Consider the following 20,736-nt stretch of genomic DNA (forward strand, 5'->3'; position numbering starts at 1 on the left):
ACCTATAGAAAAGAAGCAAATACACCAACCTCCCAATCATGTGCCTCTCTAGTAAAGTTCACGTTCCACTGAATAGAACCGCCTAAGAGCTCCACATTAGCCGCAACAGAGGCATTCTTCAACCGAGCAATACCAAATAGAACTGGAAAAGTAACCTTTAGAACCATATCACCACACCATAGATCATGCCAAAATCTAATCCTAGTCCCATCCCCCACCACAAGTCTAGTAGATCTTGAGAAGGAGTCCCAACCTTTTCTAATGCTCTTCTACAACCCCACCCCAAAGGCTCTTGCAGGCTCAAGAGAGAGCACCACCCACCCCACAAGCTACCATATTTTGAGTCTACCGCAATTCTCCACCAAGTGTCTCTCTCAATCCCATAGCGCCAGAACCATTTACCTAACAGATTACGATTGAACACTAACAAATTTTTGATACCCAAACCTCCCTTATAAATCATAGCGCAAACCTTGGACCAACTCACCCAGTGAAATTTGAACTCTTCACCTAGCCCGCCCCATAAAAAGTTGCGTTGTAGCTTCACAATGCGATTAGCAATACTCGTCGGGAGAGGGAAGAGGGACATGTAATACGTGGGTAAATTAGCGAGGGTGCTCTTGATAAGGGTGACCTTGCCACCCTTGGACATGTACATCCTTTTCCAACTGGCCAACCGATGTTTTTATCTTTTCAATGACACCGTCCCAAATATGCTTCGCCTTATGGCAGCTCCCAACGGAAGACCAAGATACTTAACCGATAGAGTGGACACCCACACCCTAGAATTCTGGCCAATCTTCCCACTAGGTCAATGTTCCCCACTGGAATTAATTCAGACTTAGAGCCAAGTTAACCTTCAATTCCGAGGTAGCTTCAAACAACAGGAAAAGACTCCGCAAATAACTCAACTGAGCAGGACAAGCGCTACAAAAGATCAAAGTATCGTCGGCAAACAAAAGATGAGACAGTAGCGTTGCCAACTGTGAAACCTTCTAACAATCCCCTATTAACCACAACGGAAATCATTCGACTCAAAGCCTCGATCACAAAAACAACAACAAAGATTTGATATATGATTACTTATGTTTTTTTATTTTATTTATTTATTTTTTTATATACTCAAGTACACAATATGAATAATTTAATCAAGAGTATGTGCGATACAAGATTTGACACTACGCATCCAGTCAGGGGCGGACCCACGTTTATGGTGGGAGGGACAAGTGTCCCTCCAAGGATTTTTAAAACTCTTTAAAAAATACTGGTAAGTCCATTATTAGCCTTCATAGTTCACTTTTTGTCCCCCCAAATAATTTTTTTGCCCCTTAAAGGACAGGTTTTGGTCTACGCTCAAGTCAAATCTTTCTTAGTTAACGATGACGTAGCTTTTAACAATGCACAAAAAAGTAAAAATTTTGAAGAGTCAAATATATAACAATAAAATTACATTTCTTTTCCCACTGCACAAGACGTGCAGCTTTTCACACTGCACAAGCTGCACGTCTTGTGGAGTGTGAAAAGAAAGGTAATAACATGCCCTTTTTTTTTTTTTTTTTGACCGCAGTATTAAAATGGCTTATGAATATAATAAAATGATTAATTAAGAGAGAAACACTTATCTTTCACATTGCAACAAGTTTTATTGTAAAAAAAATTCTCTTTCATTGCTTTCTTACCTTATATGAAACAAGTTTCTTTTAAGGACGGACCTAGCACAAGGCTTGGGGCTCGAGTCCTCCAAAAATTTAAAACATCAATAAAAAAATCTTTTTTATTTTATGAAATACTCTCAAAAATTATTTTTGTTAACCTCAATATTTTTTTTAATTTCGTCCCCCCTCACTCAAAGTTCTAGTTCCGCCCCTGCATCCAGTGATTTCACATAAGTCTCACTTCATTGAAAATATTACACTACATGTGTCTGGGGTGGTCAGTGATGTTTCAGCTCTTTGTGGTGATTCTTCATTGACATTTACTGATGCCCTTTTGATTTGTGTTAGACTTGGTGCTATAGAATCTAAAACAATACTTATAGCGGTAGCACCTCATATTAGAAGCATGTAATACGAAATTTTGGATGATTTAGTGACATGTTCTGCTATCATTGTGGCGTATGTGTAAAAAGCCTAAAACTTTTCTCCTTTTCTGGGCTTCTATTTATTTCATTTGGAAACCATTAGTTTTGGCTTGTTGATGCATTCATGATATGATGGATACTAAATACTTCTTCCAGGCTGAGGCTGCTATTGCTTCAAAACTTCTGTCAGGAAAATGCAGTGTTGATATGCAGAAGGTAACGTGGTTATTTTTCTTTGGTATGATCTGTCTCTGGTATTTGACTAAACAAGCAAACTATGAGATGTATGTGAATTTGTTCTGAGGTATTTCTTTTTGGTTTTCAATAATCAGAGGCTTGCTCATTGCCTAGCTTTACTGCCAAAATCAAGAGGAGATGAAGAAAGCTGGTCCTTAATGATGCAGAAGATCTTATTATTAATAAATGGTCACCTGAATGACACCTTCCAAGGTTTAGAAGAAGGTACAGTTGAAGAAATCTTGGTTGTGCTGGTTCTGGTCTTAAGCATTGTAAGTGACAACTTTCACGTGTTGCAGAAACTAAATGGAATGAAGCTGTTAGATTATTGGTTCCGCCAGGAAAAGATCCCCCACCTCCCTTAGGAGGTCGTACATTGTCAGGAGAAGCCTCAGACAATCCTACAAGGAGGTCTGAGCGAGTGCTGATGTCTAATGTCTCTTCACTGATGCTCTGCTGTTCAATGATGCTTACAAGTTCGTACCCCGTGCAGGTGGATTGTTTGATTAGTTCTTTTGAGATGCTTTCATGAAACATAAGAATGCAGATCTATTCAGTGTACTCCTTAATAGTGTTTATGCGTCCCTACTTTATTTTCGATAATCTAAAAAACAGTGGATGCGAAATTTTTAAGATATCTCAGATATTTGGCTAGCAGGTAAACGTCCCTGTTCGATCGGTATTAGTCCTTATTGAGAGAGCGCTGATGGTGGATGGATCATTGCCACAAGCCTTATTGCCCTTCATGACTTCCATGCAACAAGAGCTCATATGTTCAAAACTTCCAGTTTTGCACTCATATAGTTTGGAACTGCTCAGTGCAATTATAAAGGGTACACGAAGGTAAATCAGAGTATTTGCCTGTCTTTTATATAACTATATACATGTTGTCTACTATATATACATACATGTATGTGTCATTTATTAACTTGGAGCATTGCTATAATTTGCAAATTTATAAATGACTATCTTGAAGGCATCACTTCTCTTTGAGATTTATGCCTGACCTATTTTAAGGTCATAATTCTTCATCCACTGCTTTTTTTTTTTTTTTTTTTTTTTTTTTTTTTTTTTTTCAGGTTAGAGGTACTTGAAAGAAATTCATACTTGCATATTATCAGTCCTACCATGACTTGATAGAGACTTCACAACATGATTGTTGCTAGAAAGGGTTCTAACAAGAGTTCAAAAAGATTCTACTAGTCTCACAACATTCCTAATCCTTTTTTTATTTATAAGTAATGGAAATTTTATAAAAAGCGTAAGGCCCTCCTAAGTACACAGACAGTATACACATGAAGCACCTAACTAGAAAGAGCAACATTCCTAATCCTCTTAAACCACTGAATATAGAGTTATGCTTCAAATCCTACTTCTGTCACCATTAATACATTCTCCTGGTTGTTTTTTGTATTTTTTTTTTCTCAACCTTTTCTTTATGCATCTTCTTACTTTCTGCACATATGATTATTTTCCTTTGCAGTCAGCTATTACCACATGCTGCTTCTATTGTGCGTCTGATTACAGCATATTTCAAGAGATGTGGATTGCCAGAATTAAGGATAAAGGTCTACTCTATAACAAGAGTATTACTGATATCCATGGGTGTTGGTATGTAGTAATTCCTTAAAGAATATATATATATATATATATATATATATATTTTGTTTATGTTACTGCAAAGCTGCCAACTGCAGAGCATCACTGTTTTCTTTTTGCCAAAGGAGTGCGAGTACCTGAAAGTTAATATTCTACCGTATCAATAAATTTAGAAATTTCATCTGTAGGTGATAGTAAATCATTTACCTTCTACTTATCTAAGAAAATTTCAAGGAGCGTTGTTGTTGTCAAACTGCATACTGATTAGACTATATTTTCTGAGAAGCTTTTATCTTCAGTTGTAGAATCCCAAATTTTAATTGCCATAGTTATTCTAAATAATTAACTGGTCAGATAGTGTCAATCTTATATTTTATTTCCTCAAGTATAGAATGGGTTGACGGGTATGGAATGAATTATTTTTAGGCTGCTCCCATTTCGCTCGCTGCTACTATGAGAATCACTTTTGCTTTCTTTTCCTCTGGCTACTTAGATGTTTTAGTTCACTAGGTTGTCTCTTGCCTGCCCATGGATTCAGCAGCAGTTTGAAAGGTTGACCTATTCAAGAATCTCCGGATCTACGCTTATTTTCAACTTCTCGAAGCATTTGCTTTCAATATTATAGAGATATAGATGATTTGACATAAGCTTTTAGTAATCCGTTTTATAATTTATACGCCCTTTCAAAACAGCCCTAGGTAATTCTAAGATTAAATAAACTTTATTAAAATAAAATAGGCCAAAAGGATGTACCAAAGAGCCTTAAGTCTCCAAAAGGAACTAACCTACATAGCCAGTAAACAAAACAAAGCCAATCATTGGGGAAACTAGGATCAAAGCAGACCTAACATTCATGTGAGCTGTTATCAACCACTTCATACAGACTTTGACTAGCTTACAAATAGCATGCCTTCCTTTGTCCCCAAATTGTTAAGAGGACAGTGGAATACTTCAAGCTGAATACCTCGCTCCCCCGAAGCAATGAAACCTTCAAACTGTTTAAACCAGAAAATTCTCATGGTAGCTAATCGATAGATCACAGATAATCAACACCACTATGCCTGCAATTATTCTGCTTATCCAGCACTAGAAGATTTTTCGTTGGAGATTTGAGGGAAGCTAAATAAGTATCACGACTTGGCTTTTCTTTGAAATTTAGATATTGAATTATCCAAAAATCTTTGGAAGGGTGGAATTAGTGGCTCAAAGATGCAAAACATTTCTCTTTGAGGAGGTAAACGGGAGACATAAATCTCGTGCTTTGGGGCTGAAGGAGGGAGACAATAATACAAAATTCTTTCATTGGATGGCCAATTCGCATCGTAGACACAATCACGTGGAATCTTTGAGTATAAATGGGACTATTTCTAATAATTCTATGGAGATAAAGGAGCATATAGTAAATTATTTTAACAAATTGTACATCGAGTAGAGTACTTAGAGGCCAAAGGGTGGATGCGCTTTATTTTTCACCCATTGATGCGGAGAAGGGTACTTGGTTAGAGCGAGAGTTTGAGGAGCAGGAGGTGTGGGAGGTGGTGTGTAACTTGAATGGTGATAAGGCGTCGGGACCAAATGGGTTCACAATGGCTTTTGGTTTTTTTTTTTTTTTTTTTTTTTTTTTTTTTTTTTTTTTTTTTTTTCAGAAATGTTGAGATGTCTAGAAACAAGATCTTATGGTAGTGTTTTCAGAATTCCATAATCGAGTCCAGTTGGAGAAGAGTTTTAATGCAACTTTTGTTTCTTTGATTTCAAAGAAGATAGACGCTGTGGATGTAAAGGATTTCAGGCCTATTAGTCTGGTGGGAGGGGTCTATAATATCATTTCCAAGGTACTTGCCAACTGGTTCAAATCAGTTTTGGGCAATCCAGTTCTCAGAATTCTTTCATTGGAGGTTGGCAAATTTTGGATTCAGTTCTTATAGCTAATGAATGCTTGGATAGTCGAATTAGGTTAGGGGAGTCTGGGTTGTTGTGCAAATCGGACTTGGAGAAGGCTTATGATCATGTTAATTGGGATTTCTTGCTTTACTTGCTTCAGCGGTGTGGTTTTGGGGAGAAATGAAGGGATTGGATAGAATTTTGTATATCTAGGGTAAGATTTTCCATTTTGGTGAATGGAACTCCGTCTGATTTCTTTACGAGTTCTTGTGGACTAAGGGAGGGGGATCCGCTTTCTTCATTGTTGTTTGTGGTGGTTATGGAGGCGTTAAGTCGGATGTTGAATGTGACAATGAAGCAGGAATTATTGACATGTTTTTCCGTGGGCTCCAGGGATAATGAAGAATTGGTGGTGAATCATCTGTTGTTTGTTGATGACACTTTAATTTTTTGTTGTGTGCATGCAAAATATGTTCGAAATTTGCAGTGTATTTTCTTATTCTTTGAGGCTGCCTCAGGGTTGAGGATCAATTTAGGAAAATCAAAACTTGATCCCATAGGCGAGGTGGAAGATGTTGATAATTTGGCACACATCCTTGGGTGTCGAGTTGCGTCTCTGCCGATGACTTATTTGCGTTTGCTGTTGGGGGCGTCATTTAAAGCTACTTCTATTTGGAATGGAGTCATTGAGAAAGTGGAACGTCGGTGAGCTGGTTAGAAGAAATTATATTTGTCTTAGGGTGGTCGGTTGACTCTGATTAAAAGCGCTCTCTCCAACATTCCTACATATTATTTGTCGTTGTTCCCCGTACCTGTGAGTGGCTCTTAGACTTTAGAGACTTCAACAAGATTTTTTATGGAGTGGCACTGGAGATGAGGTAAAATTTCATTTAGTAAACTGGCACACAATTTGTACTCCACTAAAGGTAGGTGGTTTGGGAGTTCAAAATTGATTCAATTTAATCGAGCTTTATTGGGGAAGTGGATGTGGAGGTATGGTTTGGAGCGGGAGGCTTTATGGAGATCGGTGATTGAAGTTAAGTATGGGAGTTTGAGGGGTGGTTGGTGTTCATTAGAGGTTGTGGGGACTTATGGTGTGAGTGTGTGAAAATATATCAGAAGGGGGTGGGATACTTTTTATAAATTTGTGCGCTTTGAGGTGGGGGATGGGTATACTGTACGGTTTTGGCATGATTGTTGGTGTGGAGATAGTCCGTTGAAGCTTTGCTATCCAGTTTTGTTCAGTATTGCTCGAAATCAAGATGCATGGGTGGTAGATAATTTGTCTTTGTTAGATGGAGTTGCATAGTGGAATGTTGTTTTTACGGGCCTTGCACAGGATTTGGAGGTAGAGATGGTTCTTTTTTCTTGAGCGGTTGTATTCTTTTCAGATTCAGCATGGAGCGGATGACAGGGTAGTTTGGAGCCTCTTTAAGAGGGGGCATTTTGAAGTGAAGTCATACTATAAAGCTTTAGATAGTCATTTTCTTGTTAGAGTATTTGGTGTGTTAAGGCTCTGTCCCGGGTGTCGTTTTTTGTGCGGACAGCAGCTCTAGGAAAGATCTTGACGCATGACAATTTGCGAGGCATAATTGATTGGCTTTTTTGTTAATAACCTGGTCACATTGTAATATGGCTGTGTTGGTTAGTGCAAATTTGGAGGCTTAAGTGTCTTTGAGTGCTAATTGGCTTATTTATCTGTTTTTTCAGCGGTTGTTTGGTCCTATTATTGAGGGTGAGTTTTTTGTTTGGTCTCTACGTTCTGTTGGGTATGTTTGTTGATATTGCTCTGGATAAATGTTAACTTGGTATGGGTTGTGGCTTCTAGGTCAGGTCTTTCTATATAATCGCTATATCATTGTTTCTGTTTCTTATAGACAATCTCTTTTAGCATAAAAACATAAAGAAAAAAGCAGTTCAATTTTTTTCCTACTTATTTATATGCCAGAATATAGAAATATAGTCTCCGTTAATATTTTTTGGGATAATTATATCATTATATATGGATAGTTATTATCCTAAAGCATCAGATTAGATAAAAGAATTATATATTGATTGATTCTTTGGATATACAGAGAGACTGGTGCCTCATCCCAATGCATTGGGAGAGTGGAGGTGAGGAGACTAGTAATCTATGAGAGTCACTAAAGTTTGATAAGAAGAAGCAAAACAGCAGTATTTATCTCAAAACACTAGGCCTATTTGATAAATTTTCAGAAAAACAAAAATTGAAAAGTGTTGTTTGTGGGGTTCAAAGCTGAAAAAGCTTCGCTTCTATCATTGTCAACATTTGGCCCATATACACCTGAGAAAGCCCACTTGAAATCATTGTCGACATTTCTAAAAGAGCAAGCAACAGAAAATTCCTCACACAATCATAAATGTTCTCCTCCACTCTCCTATCCCACATTAACAAGATTCCTCTAGAAGCCCCTCTTGAACTTAGAACACACTAATTCACATGATGATAGCAATAAAGACTACGCGCAATACCCCTAGACGCTAGCTCCAGTTTGGTTTCTAAACAAACTATATCACCTGTCCCCCTCTCTAAGGAGATTCCTAACCCTCAACCTCTTATCCCTTTAATTCAACCCTAGCACATTCCAAGACATAAATCTTAGGCTTCATAAAGAATTAGTAGGTCCTCTCCTTGTACCTTTGCCTCTAATGGACTGACTATCCTTTCCAGGTGTTGCACTCAGTTAGTGTAAGAAGAGATAGTGAAGATAGGCGGTGGTGGGTCTCTTCCAAAAAAGGATTGTTTAAGGTCGGGTCCTTCTTTAGCTCTCTGGTTTGCTCTAATGGGAGTCGTTTTCCTAGGAAGAGTGTGTGGTAGACTCAGGTTTCTACGAGAGTGACTTTTTTTTGCGTGGTCGGCGACCCTAGGCAAGATCCTTACTTTGGATAATCTCAGGAAGATGCATGTTATTATGGTAGATAGATGCTGCATGTGCAAGCGAAATGGGGAATCAGTGGATCACCTTCTTCTTCATTGTGATGTAGTTTACGCTCTGTGGAGTGTTCTCTTTACTCACTTTGGTATGTCTTGGGTTATGCTTAGGAGAGTCATTGACTTGTTTGCCTGTTGGTGGACGTCTGGAAGGCCGGAGTGCTGCAATTTGGAAGATGGTGCCGACATGCCTTTTTTGGTGGCTTTTGTATCCTCTTTGTCGCTTTGTTTTGGCGATTTTCTTGTTCGTTTTTTGTTTTCTAGTTAAGTGCTTACTCTTGTATACTTTTGGTTTACTTAGGAGCGCCTTATGTTTTTAATAAGACTAGTTTATTACTTATATAAAAGAAAAAGAACAATCTAGCCTCATTAATTCACAGTGCCTTCTGTTCACTGATTTAGAAAGAGAAATAGGGGAATTGATCAGACTAGTTTTGACTCGCTTCAATGGCAGTGCGCAAAGGCCATCAATTCAACCTTAAACCCTCACAACATATCCCCACAATTTGACGGAAGCTCTTCACTTTCTGAACCACCCAATTTGAACAGTTTGAGACTGGCAAAATCGGCTCTTCCTTGCATAAATTGTTGCATAGGTTCTATTTCCTTTCCCTCGCTATTGCCTACCCCCTTGTTCATGTCCAAAGGCGGGAAAAGGATGTCAGGATTTAATCTTGGAATCAACACGCTCTTTCTGTTTCTAAGGTTTAGCACCCACTCCAAGACCTTAGGACCTCTCTCGGAATCACCAGCGCCAAAACCTAGAACAACAACCACCTCATCAACAACAGATCTACCAGAAGTCGAGCCCACAACCATATACCCATCATCCCGCAAGCGAAGATCCAAAATACCAACTTCTAAGTGACTATCGGCAAGGTTCGGAGAAGAACCAATAGTTCCCGTAGGTGGAGGCGTCCGTAGATGGTTGGCCAAGGGAAGCACCCTTGAGATGGAACTGCCGGCTGAGGTTGCAAAGTCTGCATCGCATGATAAACCTTGATTCCCCTTTCCGTCTACGTCAGGATGGTAGACGTTAGTCACAAGGATATGCGGCGGAGCTGCCAAAGAACTAGAGGGCTGAATGGAGAGACGACTTGAAACCACTCCCTCATCGGAGCGTAATTTCCACTCAAGTTTCTCTTCGGGCCTGGGCAGGGTTGGCTGGTGACCCGGATTGCATGTGGCATAAACAGGCCTAGAGTTTTGGCACTCATCCAAGTGGGTTGGGCCACCAGAGAAGACATGCCCGAGCCCACTGGCAATATAGAAATCCTCCCCTTCGAGTTGTGCCTCGACTCCTTGAGCCCACAGGCATGAGAAGAAGAGCCTACTTCCGCGCCAAGGTCCATTGAAGAAACCCCTACACCCGAAATCCTGGGCCGAGATACGCTAGGCCCCAACAAGAACACGCTTGGTGTGAGGTTTCTACCTTATTAGGCCGGGCCATCCCAACTGCGTCTAAAGAAAGTGTGCCCAACCCAATAGAGACCGGGTCGATCCGAATGTGCTTGGATTTCAGTTTGTCACTCACCCCCCTTCGTGTGGCCTGTAGCTCTCTTAGGCCCAACAACACTTTGGCCCTCCTCTAACCTAACAACTATACAACATTCAGCTTCCTCTTTTAGAAGGATCATCAACCTCCTTAATGTGCAAAAATTCGTGTTTACTCCCATATTATCTTTAAGGACCTTCCTACAGACGGTGTCAGCGTGATTCAAGGGATTCCCTAAGAATGCTCCTGTCGCACTCGTACCTCTAACTTCCGGACCCCTTATTCCTCTACCATCTGAAATTTCATAATTGCTCGAAGCATGGTGGCACTTGACGGAACCGTCCCCAGCCCTACCTGCACCTCCGCATACGACCTACCATCCCCTGCCAAGTCCTTCGCTACCATTGAAACAGAATTAATAGGTGCTGGAAGGTCGGAAGGAGAAGTGTTATAAGCTTTGAATGGAAGCCCCGGTAAACGGCGGCAGTAACTCTAACTGTCCTAAGGTATCGAAATTCCTTGTCGCATAAGTAGCGACCTGCACGAATGGTGTAACGACTGCCCCGCTGTCTCCGACATGGACCCGGTGAAATTGAATTCTCCGTGAAGATGCGGAGTACCAACGGCTAGACGGTAAGACCCCGTGCACCTTAACTATAGCTTCGCAGTGACAACCTTGATCGAATGTTGCCCATATCGATCGTCTGAACACCACTGTGAAATACTCTGCTTAGACGAACACCTAGCACTGAAAGACGTCTCAAAGAAAGCTAGCACGTTTTGCAGCTCAAGGGCACAATTTTTTCATTTCTCTCCCTCAGGCATGACAATAAAGCTACACCGACCACTACCACTGTATTCCGTCAAAGCCATAAAGACGGCTGTGACTCTTTGAACCTCTCTGAGTGATGAATGCTCTACTGCCAACCCTCGAAGACTTTATAAACTCCCTCTGCCCCTCCCCTTGAATCAATGCCTCCACAGTGGCCGAAAGCCACTCGACTCTGACCTAGCCCAAGAGAACAGCTCGAGAAATACCCCTGCTTCTTCCCATTATCCATAACATTGTGAGACCCTCTACTAAAAGATCGAAAGCCTTAGCTTCAACAAAAAAACGACTCAAATACCTAATTGCAAGATACCAAAACGAGAAACTGAAATTGACGCTGATGCAGAAAATCACAACAGAAAGGTGGGAACCATCGTGATGCGCCTAAACGTACCTAACATTACAATCAAGAATGTAGTGAATCCAAAAAAATCCAGTACAGCCAATGCACAATTGCTATCCATTCATATCCAAAAGAGCTGGGTCACAAACACATGGATTCAATCCTATCACTTGGAAGCTCCTGCGAAAGATCACCTATTTCTCTCTCTACACACATGGGGCGTGTGTATATTAGCTTTTTACCATTGAGTGATTAGAATTACCCTACTATCCTTTTACTTTTGATCTTAAATCAATTTGCTGGACACTTTTATATATGTCCATTGCGTCTAACAGTTGGCATGGAGCTTCTAGTATTTTTTGCTTTTTTAATTTATCATTCTGGAATCTCTTGTCTCCCGAAAACTTTCTTGTCTCCCTCTCAAAAAAAAAAAAAAAAACACCACTAGATCTCCTTTGTGAGGAGAGGAGGGAGGTTCCTCTTCCGGCTCCTTTCTAGGTTCTTCTTCTTTTTTGTCTTTTTGTCTTGGGTTCCTCTTCTTTCTTGGGTTTCTCTTTTTCTTCGGTGGAGGGTCTTCTCCGGCGTACACGTGCTCCGCCTGAGGCATCACCGGCTTCTTCCGGTCTTGTTCGTTGTCGCCGATTCTGTGGACAGCCGCCGCACTGTTGTGCATGGATGAGGGTGTTTTTTTGAAGCTTGGGTGTTAGATCTACGAGGTATGGGGTCTCTTCTCCGCGCACGCGCCTCTCCGGTGACTTCTCCGTCAGTTTCCGCGCCGGTCCGATGTTTTTCCAGCTGGATCTGTGCCGCGCCGCAGTCTACTTTCTTTTTTTCTCTTGTTTGTTTGTTTGTTTTTGTTTGTTTTTTTTTTTTTTTTTTCCCTGTATTTCTAGCTTTTCCTATGTATTTTGGGGTTGTTTTGGTTCGGGTTCTGGGTGTTTCTTTTGGGTTTCAAGTTAGTTGGGGTGTTTTTTTGGGAGGGTTTGGGTGTTTGATTGGGGGCATTTTCTGTTTTTTTTTTTTTTTTGGGGGGGGGGGGGGGGGGGGGTTTACTGTTTTTTTGGGTGTGTGATGGGGATCTACTGTTTTTTGGGTTATTTGTGGCTTTTGGGAGTTGGGTTTTGATGGGGGTTCAGTTGTATTTTGGGTTTCTTGTGGGTTTTCTTGGATTCTCTTCTGTGGGCTAGCTGGGTTGTTCCTTGTATACTTCTTGTGTACTTAAGGGCGCCTTACGCTTTTTTAATAAAATTTATTTCTTATAAAAAAAAAGTATTTTTTGCTTTTCATTTATTAGTGTCCTCAGCTTTACTCCTGGCTGTGTGATTGGGCTACCTCTTGTTTGAGCATGGAGCTCTCTCTGGCTATACTTCGTCTAAAAATATCATTCTTGTTGGAAGTCACATCTTGTGGTTTAACTAATTGACAGTCATATCATGATCAGGGATGGCTGTGTGTCTTGCTCAGGAAGTTATCAACAATACATTTGTGGATTTCAATACTGTTGGTAATGAGAATGGTCACACATCTCCTAGTGCTAACTCAAAGCCCTCTTCTGAAGCACTGCTGCAGCCAAGACATAGGAAAAGGAAACATGTTGATACAACCGGATATCTTGAGGAGCAGCATGACCGCGGTTTGCAAGTTGGAGCCCCTAAGAACCATGCAATATCGCCAATTTCCGTGAGGATAGCTGCACTTGAGGCATTAGAAGCACTTTTCACAGTGGTATGTGTATTTCATTTATGAAGAATGTTGTATCGGGGTGTCTGACTATATTATTATTTTCCCCATTTGATCAATCTGTTATTGTTCTTGCATTTGTTGTCACCCTGCAAGAGCTGCGAGGCTGTTTAAAAGGGTTGTTTTTTTTTTTTTTTTTTTTTTTTTTTTTTTTTTTTTTTTTTTTTTCAAGTTTTCAAAATTTCCCTGCAGGTGGTTCTCTTTTATTATTTTCAGAAGCTGATGGTATCTTGATCTTTTAGGACTTAGAGAACTGTGAACTTATTTATGAAGTTCTCATTGACTTCCAATTGTTTTGGCAATATTTTTGCAATAGTTATACTCGACATTGTTTACAATATAAAATGAAGAGTTACATGATTCATACCTTTCTTTCTTTAGCTATACATATAGTTGTGAACATGCATGTAGATACTAACACATGTCAGTTCCTGAATATATATCTATAACTTAGTCATCCCTATATTCGGGAATTGACATTCTATAATTTAGGGGTTCTTTTGTATACTCCTTGTGTACTAAGGTTGCGCCCCTCTGCGCTTTGAATGAATATACATTACTTATAAATATATATATATATATATATATATATATATATATATATATATATATATATATATATATATATATATATATATATATATATATTACTTATAAGTAATGTATATTAATTGAAAGCGCAGAGGGGCGCATCCCTAATACTCAGAGTATACAAGAGAACCCATAATTATAAAATGTCAATTCCTGAATATAGGGATGACTGATGGTGTAAAAGGATGACTATGTTTTGTGTTAAATTTTGGAGGAAGAATCTATACTCAGACCTCAAAATACATTTTATCTGGTGCATGAGGTTGATCATTCAAAATACTGTCCCATTAACTTCTTTGTTATTTACAAGAGGAAGAGAATAGCCCAACAATTATTGGATCCTGTATATCTTGCTAAATACTAAAATTATGACGTGGTCTTGGTTCATATGATGTTTCTTTGTTGCTTTAGAGGGTGAAAATGCATTTGGATGGTGTCAAATAGAAGTCTTCAAATCAGATGGTTCATAGTCCTCCAAACACATGAATTCTGTTTAGTACTGCTTGTAAGTTTGCTAGGTGTTATATCGAGTCAGTGGGGTTTCGTGTATAAAGTTCCAATGGAAGCCATTCCCCCAATGTTGGTTTAGGTGTTTTATTTTATTTATTTATTTTTTTTGTATATGCTGGAAGGTAATAGTCACTGGGAAAAAAGTTCAATCAGTACGTGTCTTCACTTTGACATATACTCCTTTTGGCAATTACATGCATGCTAATTGTATTTCTGCTAAATATGTTTTTTTGATAAATATTACTTGGTCAGGATTGCTTATCCAAACGGAAGGATTAGACAAAGTAGTGACATAGATCACTGAACAAACAACTTAATATTACAAGCACTTGCTTTTCCGGCCTTGCTTCGAGATGCGCATAAGGGCTTTGAGGGATGGATAGACGATTTCTGGTGGACGCAAAAGCGTTTGTCTTCTCGGTTATTGAAGGGGCGTCAGTGCTAAGGGTGGAAGAAAAGCGGAAATTTTATTCCGGTGCGGTACTCCTGAGCCCAGTGCATCGAATGGCTGGTTTCGACTATGGAGGTGCTGATGGGTGGTCATGGTCTATCTGACTTTGTCAAATCGTTCAGGGAGGGGGCGAAGGTGACGATAGTTCGTATTGGAGGTAACAATAATGGACGGTTTGTGGAGGCAGCGGTCTGTGGTGTGGGCGTTCAGAGAGGGTTTCTTCGTATTCCTGAGGGGCGGGGTGGATGGGGTTGGCTCAAGTTTATTAGTGAGCTGCATAAGGCTTTAGAATTTTTTGGTTCTTCGGTAGGGTGCGGGTTCGGTGTTTCCTCGCCGGATGAGAAGTTAAGGGGGAAGAAGGTGGGGGTTGGCTTGGGAAAGGCAGTGGGACCATTGTCTTTCGCGGAGGCGGTTCGCTCGACGCCAACCATCCCTGCGTTTGGTGGTCGGAATCTGGTCTAGATGGAGGAGGTGGCCTGGTGCGAGGAGGAGCAGTTCCCGATAAAGGAGCGGTCTTGCAAGATTGTCTGGCAGGCGGTGGACTGTTCCGCATGGGAGAAAAGCCTTTTGGATCCGGTGGGTAAAGACCACTGTGGCGATGGCTCCAATTTTCGAAAAGGCAGAGAGTGCAGTACAAGGGACTGCGACGTCTCAGTCTGCAGAAAGATCCTCGAACAGGTTGGAGTTTGGCTGGATTGGGTGAGTGGGTCTAACGTGGGCTGGAGCAGGATTTCTTCTGTTGGGCTGAAACTGGGCCGATGCAGGATCTCTTCAGCTGTGCTTAGAAGGCCACATTGCAGGGACGGTTCTAGGAAGTTGGGCTTTAAGCCCAATCCCAAGAAGGCTAAGAGGCTTTTCCTGGATCAGGGTTGTGGTTTCAACAAAGCGAGGTTAGACTCTGGAATGTCGGGTTTGGGCTCTTCGGCGCCAGAAGCCTTGGACGGGTCGACTTCTTCTTCCGGTGTTCAAGTCAGGCTCGTTGTGGATGGGGGGTTCTTCTCCGGTAGAGAATCCGGCTTGCTCCGCTCAACCTGGTTTGGCACAGCAAGATGGGTCTAGGTTGGAGGTGAAGACGACGACTGGCATGGGTGGAGGGTTGTCGGATACTGGCGAGTTCTCCAGCGCAAGTCCTAGCTTGTGCACGGCGGTGGTTGAAGATCCTTTTGCCTCAGTGTGTGCGGCGAAGCCCAACCTGCGAGCGGAAGTGTCTGTTTGTGACTTAACCCCGTGTCTGCTTGGGGGATTGGATTCGGACTCTAAAGGATTTGAGTTTCCCTCTTTGGGGGCGGATGCGTTGGGAGAGAGGTTTCGTTTGTCTCTTCCGGTGATGGCAGACAGTGGGGCTCCCATTTACCCGTCCGAAACAAAATCAGTCATGATGTATCAACGGAAATCGAAGGCAAAAGCGAGTAAGTTGGATATTTCCCTGATTGATGAGGCAGTGACAGCTTTGAGTTCGCCGATGACGCAGTGTTTGGGTACTTCTTCTCAGGCTATGGACGGGTTTGTGGCTCAGAATCTGCCGTTGCCAAGTGGGGGAGTGGGGCTACGACGCGGGTTCCTTCTCCCGAGAGTTCCCTCCCCCTTGAGCGGCTGCAAATCGATGACCATTGACAAGGGTGAGACTCCCAACTCAAATGGCTTGATCCAATCTTAGGAGTGGCCGGTAGGGTTCAGCCCTTCTGGGGAGATTGTTTTGTGGGATCAGGGAGAGGAAGGTGAATTTCCTCACCCATTGGGCGTTATTCCTCCCGACTTACATTTGGAGTGGGAGTCAGATGGTGCTGAGGATGAAGATTCGGCCCTGGCTTTGTTGGATGCCATTGAGGAAGATTTTCATCGGGGTAGTATGGGGAAGCAGTATAAGATCAAAGGAAGGAGAGAACTGCAGAATTTGAAGAGCTCCATAAACTACGATGGTGCGAGTGTGCCTTCTAGGAGTAGAAGAGGAAAGGCTCAGGTTCTGTAGTTTGTGGGTTGTTTGTGGGCTACGGGTGTTGGTTCCTGTGGGATTTTGGGTGGGTTTCTTGTGTGTTCCTTGAGGGTTGGGTTGGGGTTCTTTGTTCTTGTAGGTTTAGGTTCTCGTGGGTTTGTTTGGTGGGCTTCTTTCTTTCTTTTTTGGGCTGTTTTTTTTCGATTTCCAGCTTTGCGTTTTCTCTTGTATACTGCCGGTGTACTAAGCGGCGCCTGACGCTTTTAATAAAGTCAGTTTATTACTTATCAAAAAAAAAGATTTCATTAAAAAGCGCAGAGGTTGAATTTCTGCTAAATATTATATGGCAGAAAGAAGTTTGAGACTTATGGGTTCGTTTGGTAAAAATTTTTAGAGGGTGCTTTTTACTTTTGGTTGTGATGTGACATAAAGGTGAAAGTAGTTTTCAGTATTTTGTGTTTTGAGTTATTTGTCAATGCTTTTATGCTAAAAATCAAAAAGTTACCCATAAAAGCGTTGCCAAACGAGCCCTATACTTCTTAGCTGTATGCTTCTATAATTACAAAAAGAAAACAAGTTGTTATTATCTCTACTAGAACTTAATTCCAAGGAGATCAGTGGGTCTCCTAGGCTATGTACTGGGCCATGATAATTCTTCATAGGGCTGTTAGATGGGCTGAGCTGCGCTAGCGCAAGCTAAGTCACAAATCATCTCCATTAGTAACAGTCTACAAGCTCCATGTGGTCCAGTGAGGAAGGTTCAGGCTCGCCCGAGTAAAGCATGTTAATGAGATTATTTGGTATATACTAAAGATCAGAATACAACAACAAAAAAAAAAAAAAAAAAAAAATTGATTGCTTTTGCTATAAAGTAATTCGACTACTACATGTTGACCTTTTTTTTTTTTGATAAATAATGTATATTCATTCAAAGCGTAGAGGGGCGCAAGCCAAGTACACATGATGTATACAGGATAACCCGTAATCCTAAACATGTTAACTAGCTGAATCACAACTGACTTTGTGAATACATTATAGAAATATATAACATAAGGGGTAAATTATAAATTACATTGCTATGGTTAAGTGGTTGTTACAAATTACCTCATTGTCTTTTGGAAATTGTCACCATTTCCCTGTGGTTTGGAGTAAGATGAAATTCTCATATATCGATCCTAATTGTTACATTCTCCTACATGACATGCCTATGTTACTTGAATCACAAAATTTAGCCACCAATTGGTCCTCAGTAGGGCTTAAAGCTTCAAGGAAGAGGTAGCAAAATAACTCTGTTCTTGGATTGGAAAAAAAAAAGAAAGTAGCTCTGTTCCTCCCCCCATTTGGAGGGCCAACTGAGGACTAACTTCCATGTCATGGGGCATGTGCACATCACATGGCAGAATTCTTCAATTGGGATGGAAAATATGATGAATCCATTTTACTTCAAACCATATGGAGGTTTAGTTACAGTTTTATTTATAAAAAATAATGGAGGTTTAATGACAGTTTATAAAAGATAGAGAGGTAATTCATTGTTATACCTAACCACAGAGAGGAGGTTTATAATTTGCCCCAACTTATACATGATGCAACTTCTAGGTTTTGTTTATTATTGATGGAGCTACTTACAATGCGCTATGTTGGTCCCACATGTACCGGAACAACTTGTACCATATTGCTTTTTGGTTACTAAACTTGCATGCTAACTGATGAGGCTATAACAAAGACTAGTAAATTTAGAACTTAGACTGATGCCTGCACTCTTGAACCTGCTCTGTTGGTTAAGCAATTCTAGTCATGAAGTTTTATTATTGTTTCCAAGACTTCTTTCCATATTTTAGGTTGTCAAGTTGAAATGGGAGTTTTCAGTGTATATTTGGACCTTATGACACCTGATTGCTCCCAGTTCTCTTTTTATAATGTTTGTTTTTGGTTCTCCATTTTCACTGTTGTTGTATGGAGCATTATTACAGAAAAGTTACGAGCATGAAACTATATTAGTTAGACTTTATTTATTCTCAAATAAGAATTTATTTTAGGAATATATTTTTGGAAAAGATTTAATCAAGAGGCTTGTTTAAATTCATTCTTAAATAATGACTTATTTTACGAAAATGTTATATAAAGATTTTGCTGAAAGGCTTGTGTATGGGATATGTATTAGTTGACATCTCCACCTACTAGTTTAAGCCATAATCTGAGCCTACAACAAGAAATTGTGGGACTTTTTCTAACACTAGTCTATTTTATTGAGCACACTTTTATTTTTTTGATGAATAATAATTTTTATTAAGAAAAGCAAAGCTCACGTACACGAAAAGTATACAAGAGAAGCTACCACCCTAATGGGGTCGAAAATCTAGAAAGTTAAGAAGATTTACAAGATTAGCGGAAGAGAAATTTGGAACAAACATTACAGCCCAATCTAAAAGAGTTCTCAAGGAGGATTTTAATTGTAGCACGTTAGACTCGTGATTCTCCTCAAAAAGACGCTGATTTCTTTCTCTCCAAATGCTCCACATTAGTAAAGAAGGGATAACTTTCCATATGGGTTCTTTGGATTGTCTCCGACCTTGTGTCTTCAACCAGTGACGTAGCTCTAGGATATTGTTAGGCATGACCCATGAGACCTAAATAAGATTAGAACCAAGTGCTCGCTAGTGTATCCAAATACTTATGATAATATTATAATATAACAAGCAAGAAGTTAATCATTGAAATTTCATAATCATAGTACTTATGTTATCCTTCTTTCTGTTTCATATGATTCGAACCTAAGACTTATCTCAACCATTGCTCCCTGGATAAAATCTGATTTAAATCCTGCTAAAGAATGCTTGGCTTACATAAGAAAGCTGCTCTCTTCTCTATTCCCCCCGCTCCACAGAAAACTTGACACATACACCTGAAAGGAAAAGAGTTTATTGAATTTCTCATGAGATACCATTGCCTCTCTGGTGGGCCTCGTGGGAAGTGACTTCATGATTATCTTGACCTATGCTATTATGTCGTCATTGTTCATTATTATGATCGTAATGATCAGAAAAATGGTTGTCGTCATCATCATTTTGTTCTCATAATCATCATAATCATGATCAAGTGTGTGCCATCGCTGAAAAATCATCATTCAAGTTCGTGTATGTCTTTTGATTTGTTATATTCAGTTTTTATTTATTTATTATTTTTTAATAAGTAAATCCTGTCTTATTGAAAGCGAAAGACGCTCCTAAGTACACCGGAAGTATACAAAATGAAACACCTAACTAGGAAGAGAAAAACGAATAAGGAAATTGACAAAACCAAGTGACAGAGGGGACAAAAAAGCCACCGTCCAAAGATACAAAGTATGAAAGAACGAAGGTAAAATATCCTCCATGGAACTCTTCAAATCCTTGAAACACCTAAGATTTCTTTCCTTCCAAACACATCTAAAAATGTAGATTGGCACCATCTTTCAAATCGTAGCACTCATCGGCCTTCCAAATTCCACCAACAGGCAAACAAGTCGATAACTCTTCTAGACATAACCTAAGACATACCAAATCGAGTAAAGAGAGAATTCCACAGAGTATAAGCCACATCACAGTGAAGAAGGTGGTCCACTGATTTCCCATTTCTCTTGCACAAGCAACATCTATTCACTATGATAATATGCCTCTTTCTGAGATTATCCATTGTAAGGATCTTGCCTAGGGCCGCCGACCACGCAAAAAAAGCCGCCTTCGAAGGAGCCTGAGTCTGTTACACACTCTTCCAAGGGAAGTGACTACCTTTAAAGCAAGCCAGAGAGTTAAAGAAGGACTTGACCTTGAACAAACCTCTCTTGGAAGTGACCCACCAAAGCCTATCTGCACGACCTCTATTCATAATGGCTAAGTGCAACACCTGGAAGAAGGAAACAAAGACATCCACTTCCCAATCTTCAAGGTGCTATCCACGCCGCATGCTGAAAATATTGCCTTTTTCTTTTGTTAGTTTCTTTTGTGTCATTTTTTCGGTAGTGAAACACAATAAGGAGATATTGTGGTTTTGGTTATTAGGAAATTGGAATTTTGAAATCCAGGTGAACGTCCTAATTTAAAGATTGAAGTCAA

The 20,736-nt window shown here is 40.2% G+C and overlaps 1 protein-coding gene across 6 annotated transcripts in view; it reads left to right on the forward strand.

The window, feature by feature from the left end:
* Nucleotides 1-20,736, forward strand: part of LOC133880542 (uncharacterized) — a 38,912-nt gene that overhangs the window by 13,843 nt on the left and 4,333 nt on the right. For all 6 annotated transcript variants that reach the window (XM_062319491.1, XM_062319492.1, XM_062319495.1 and 3 more), the window contains 6 exons: nt 2,237-2,296; nt 2,413-2,542; nt 2,617-2,810; nt 2,976-3,160; nt 3,801-3,928; nt 12,859-13,142. In XM_062319491.1, coding sequence (XP_062175475.1) covers nt 2,237-2,296; nt 2,413-2,542; nt 2,617-2,810; nt 2,976-3,160; nt 3,801-3,928; nt 12,859-13,142 — 981 coding nt within the window. The remainder of the gene's footprint in view (nt 1-2,236; nt 2,297-2,412; nt 2,543-2,616; nt 2,811-2,975; nt 3,161-3,800; nt 3,929-12,858; nt 13,143-20,736) is intronic.

The sequence above is a fragment of the Alnus glutinosa genome, chromosome 10, assembly GCF_958979055.1.
Source record: "Alnus glutinosa chromosome 10, dhAlnGlut1.1, whole genome shotgun sequence".
Classification (NCBI taxonomy): domain Eukaryota; kingdom Viridiplantae; phylum Streptophyta; class Magnoliopsida; order Fagales; family Betulaceae; genus Alnus; species Alnus glutinosa.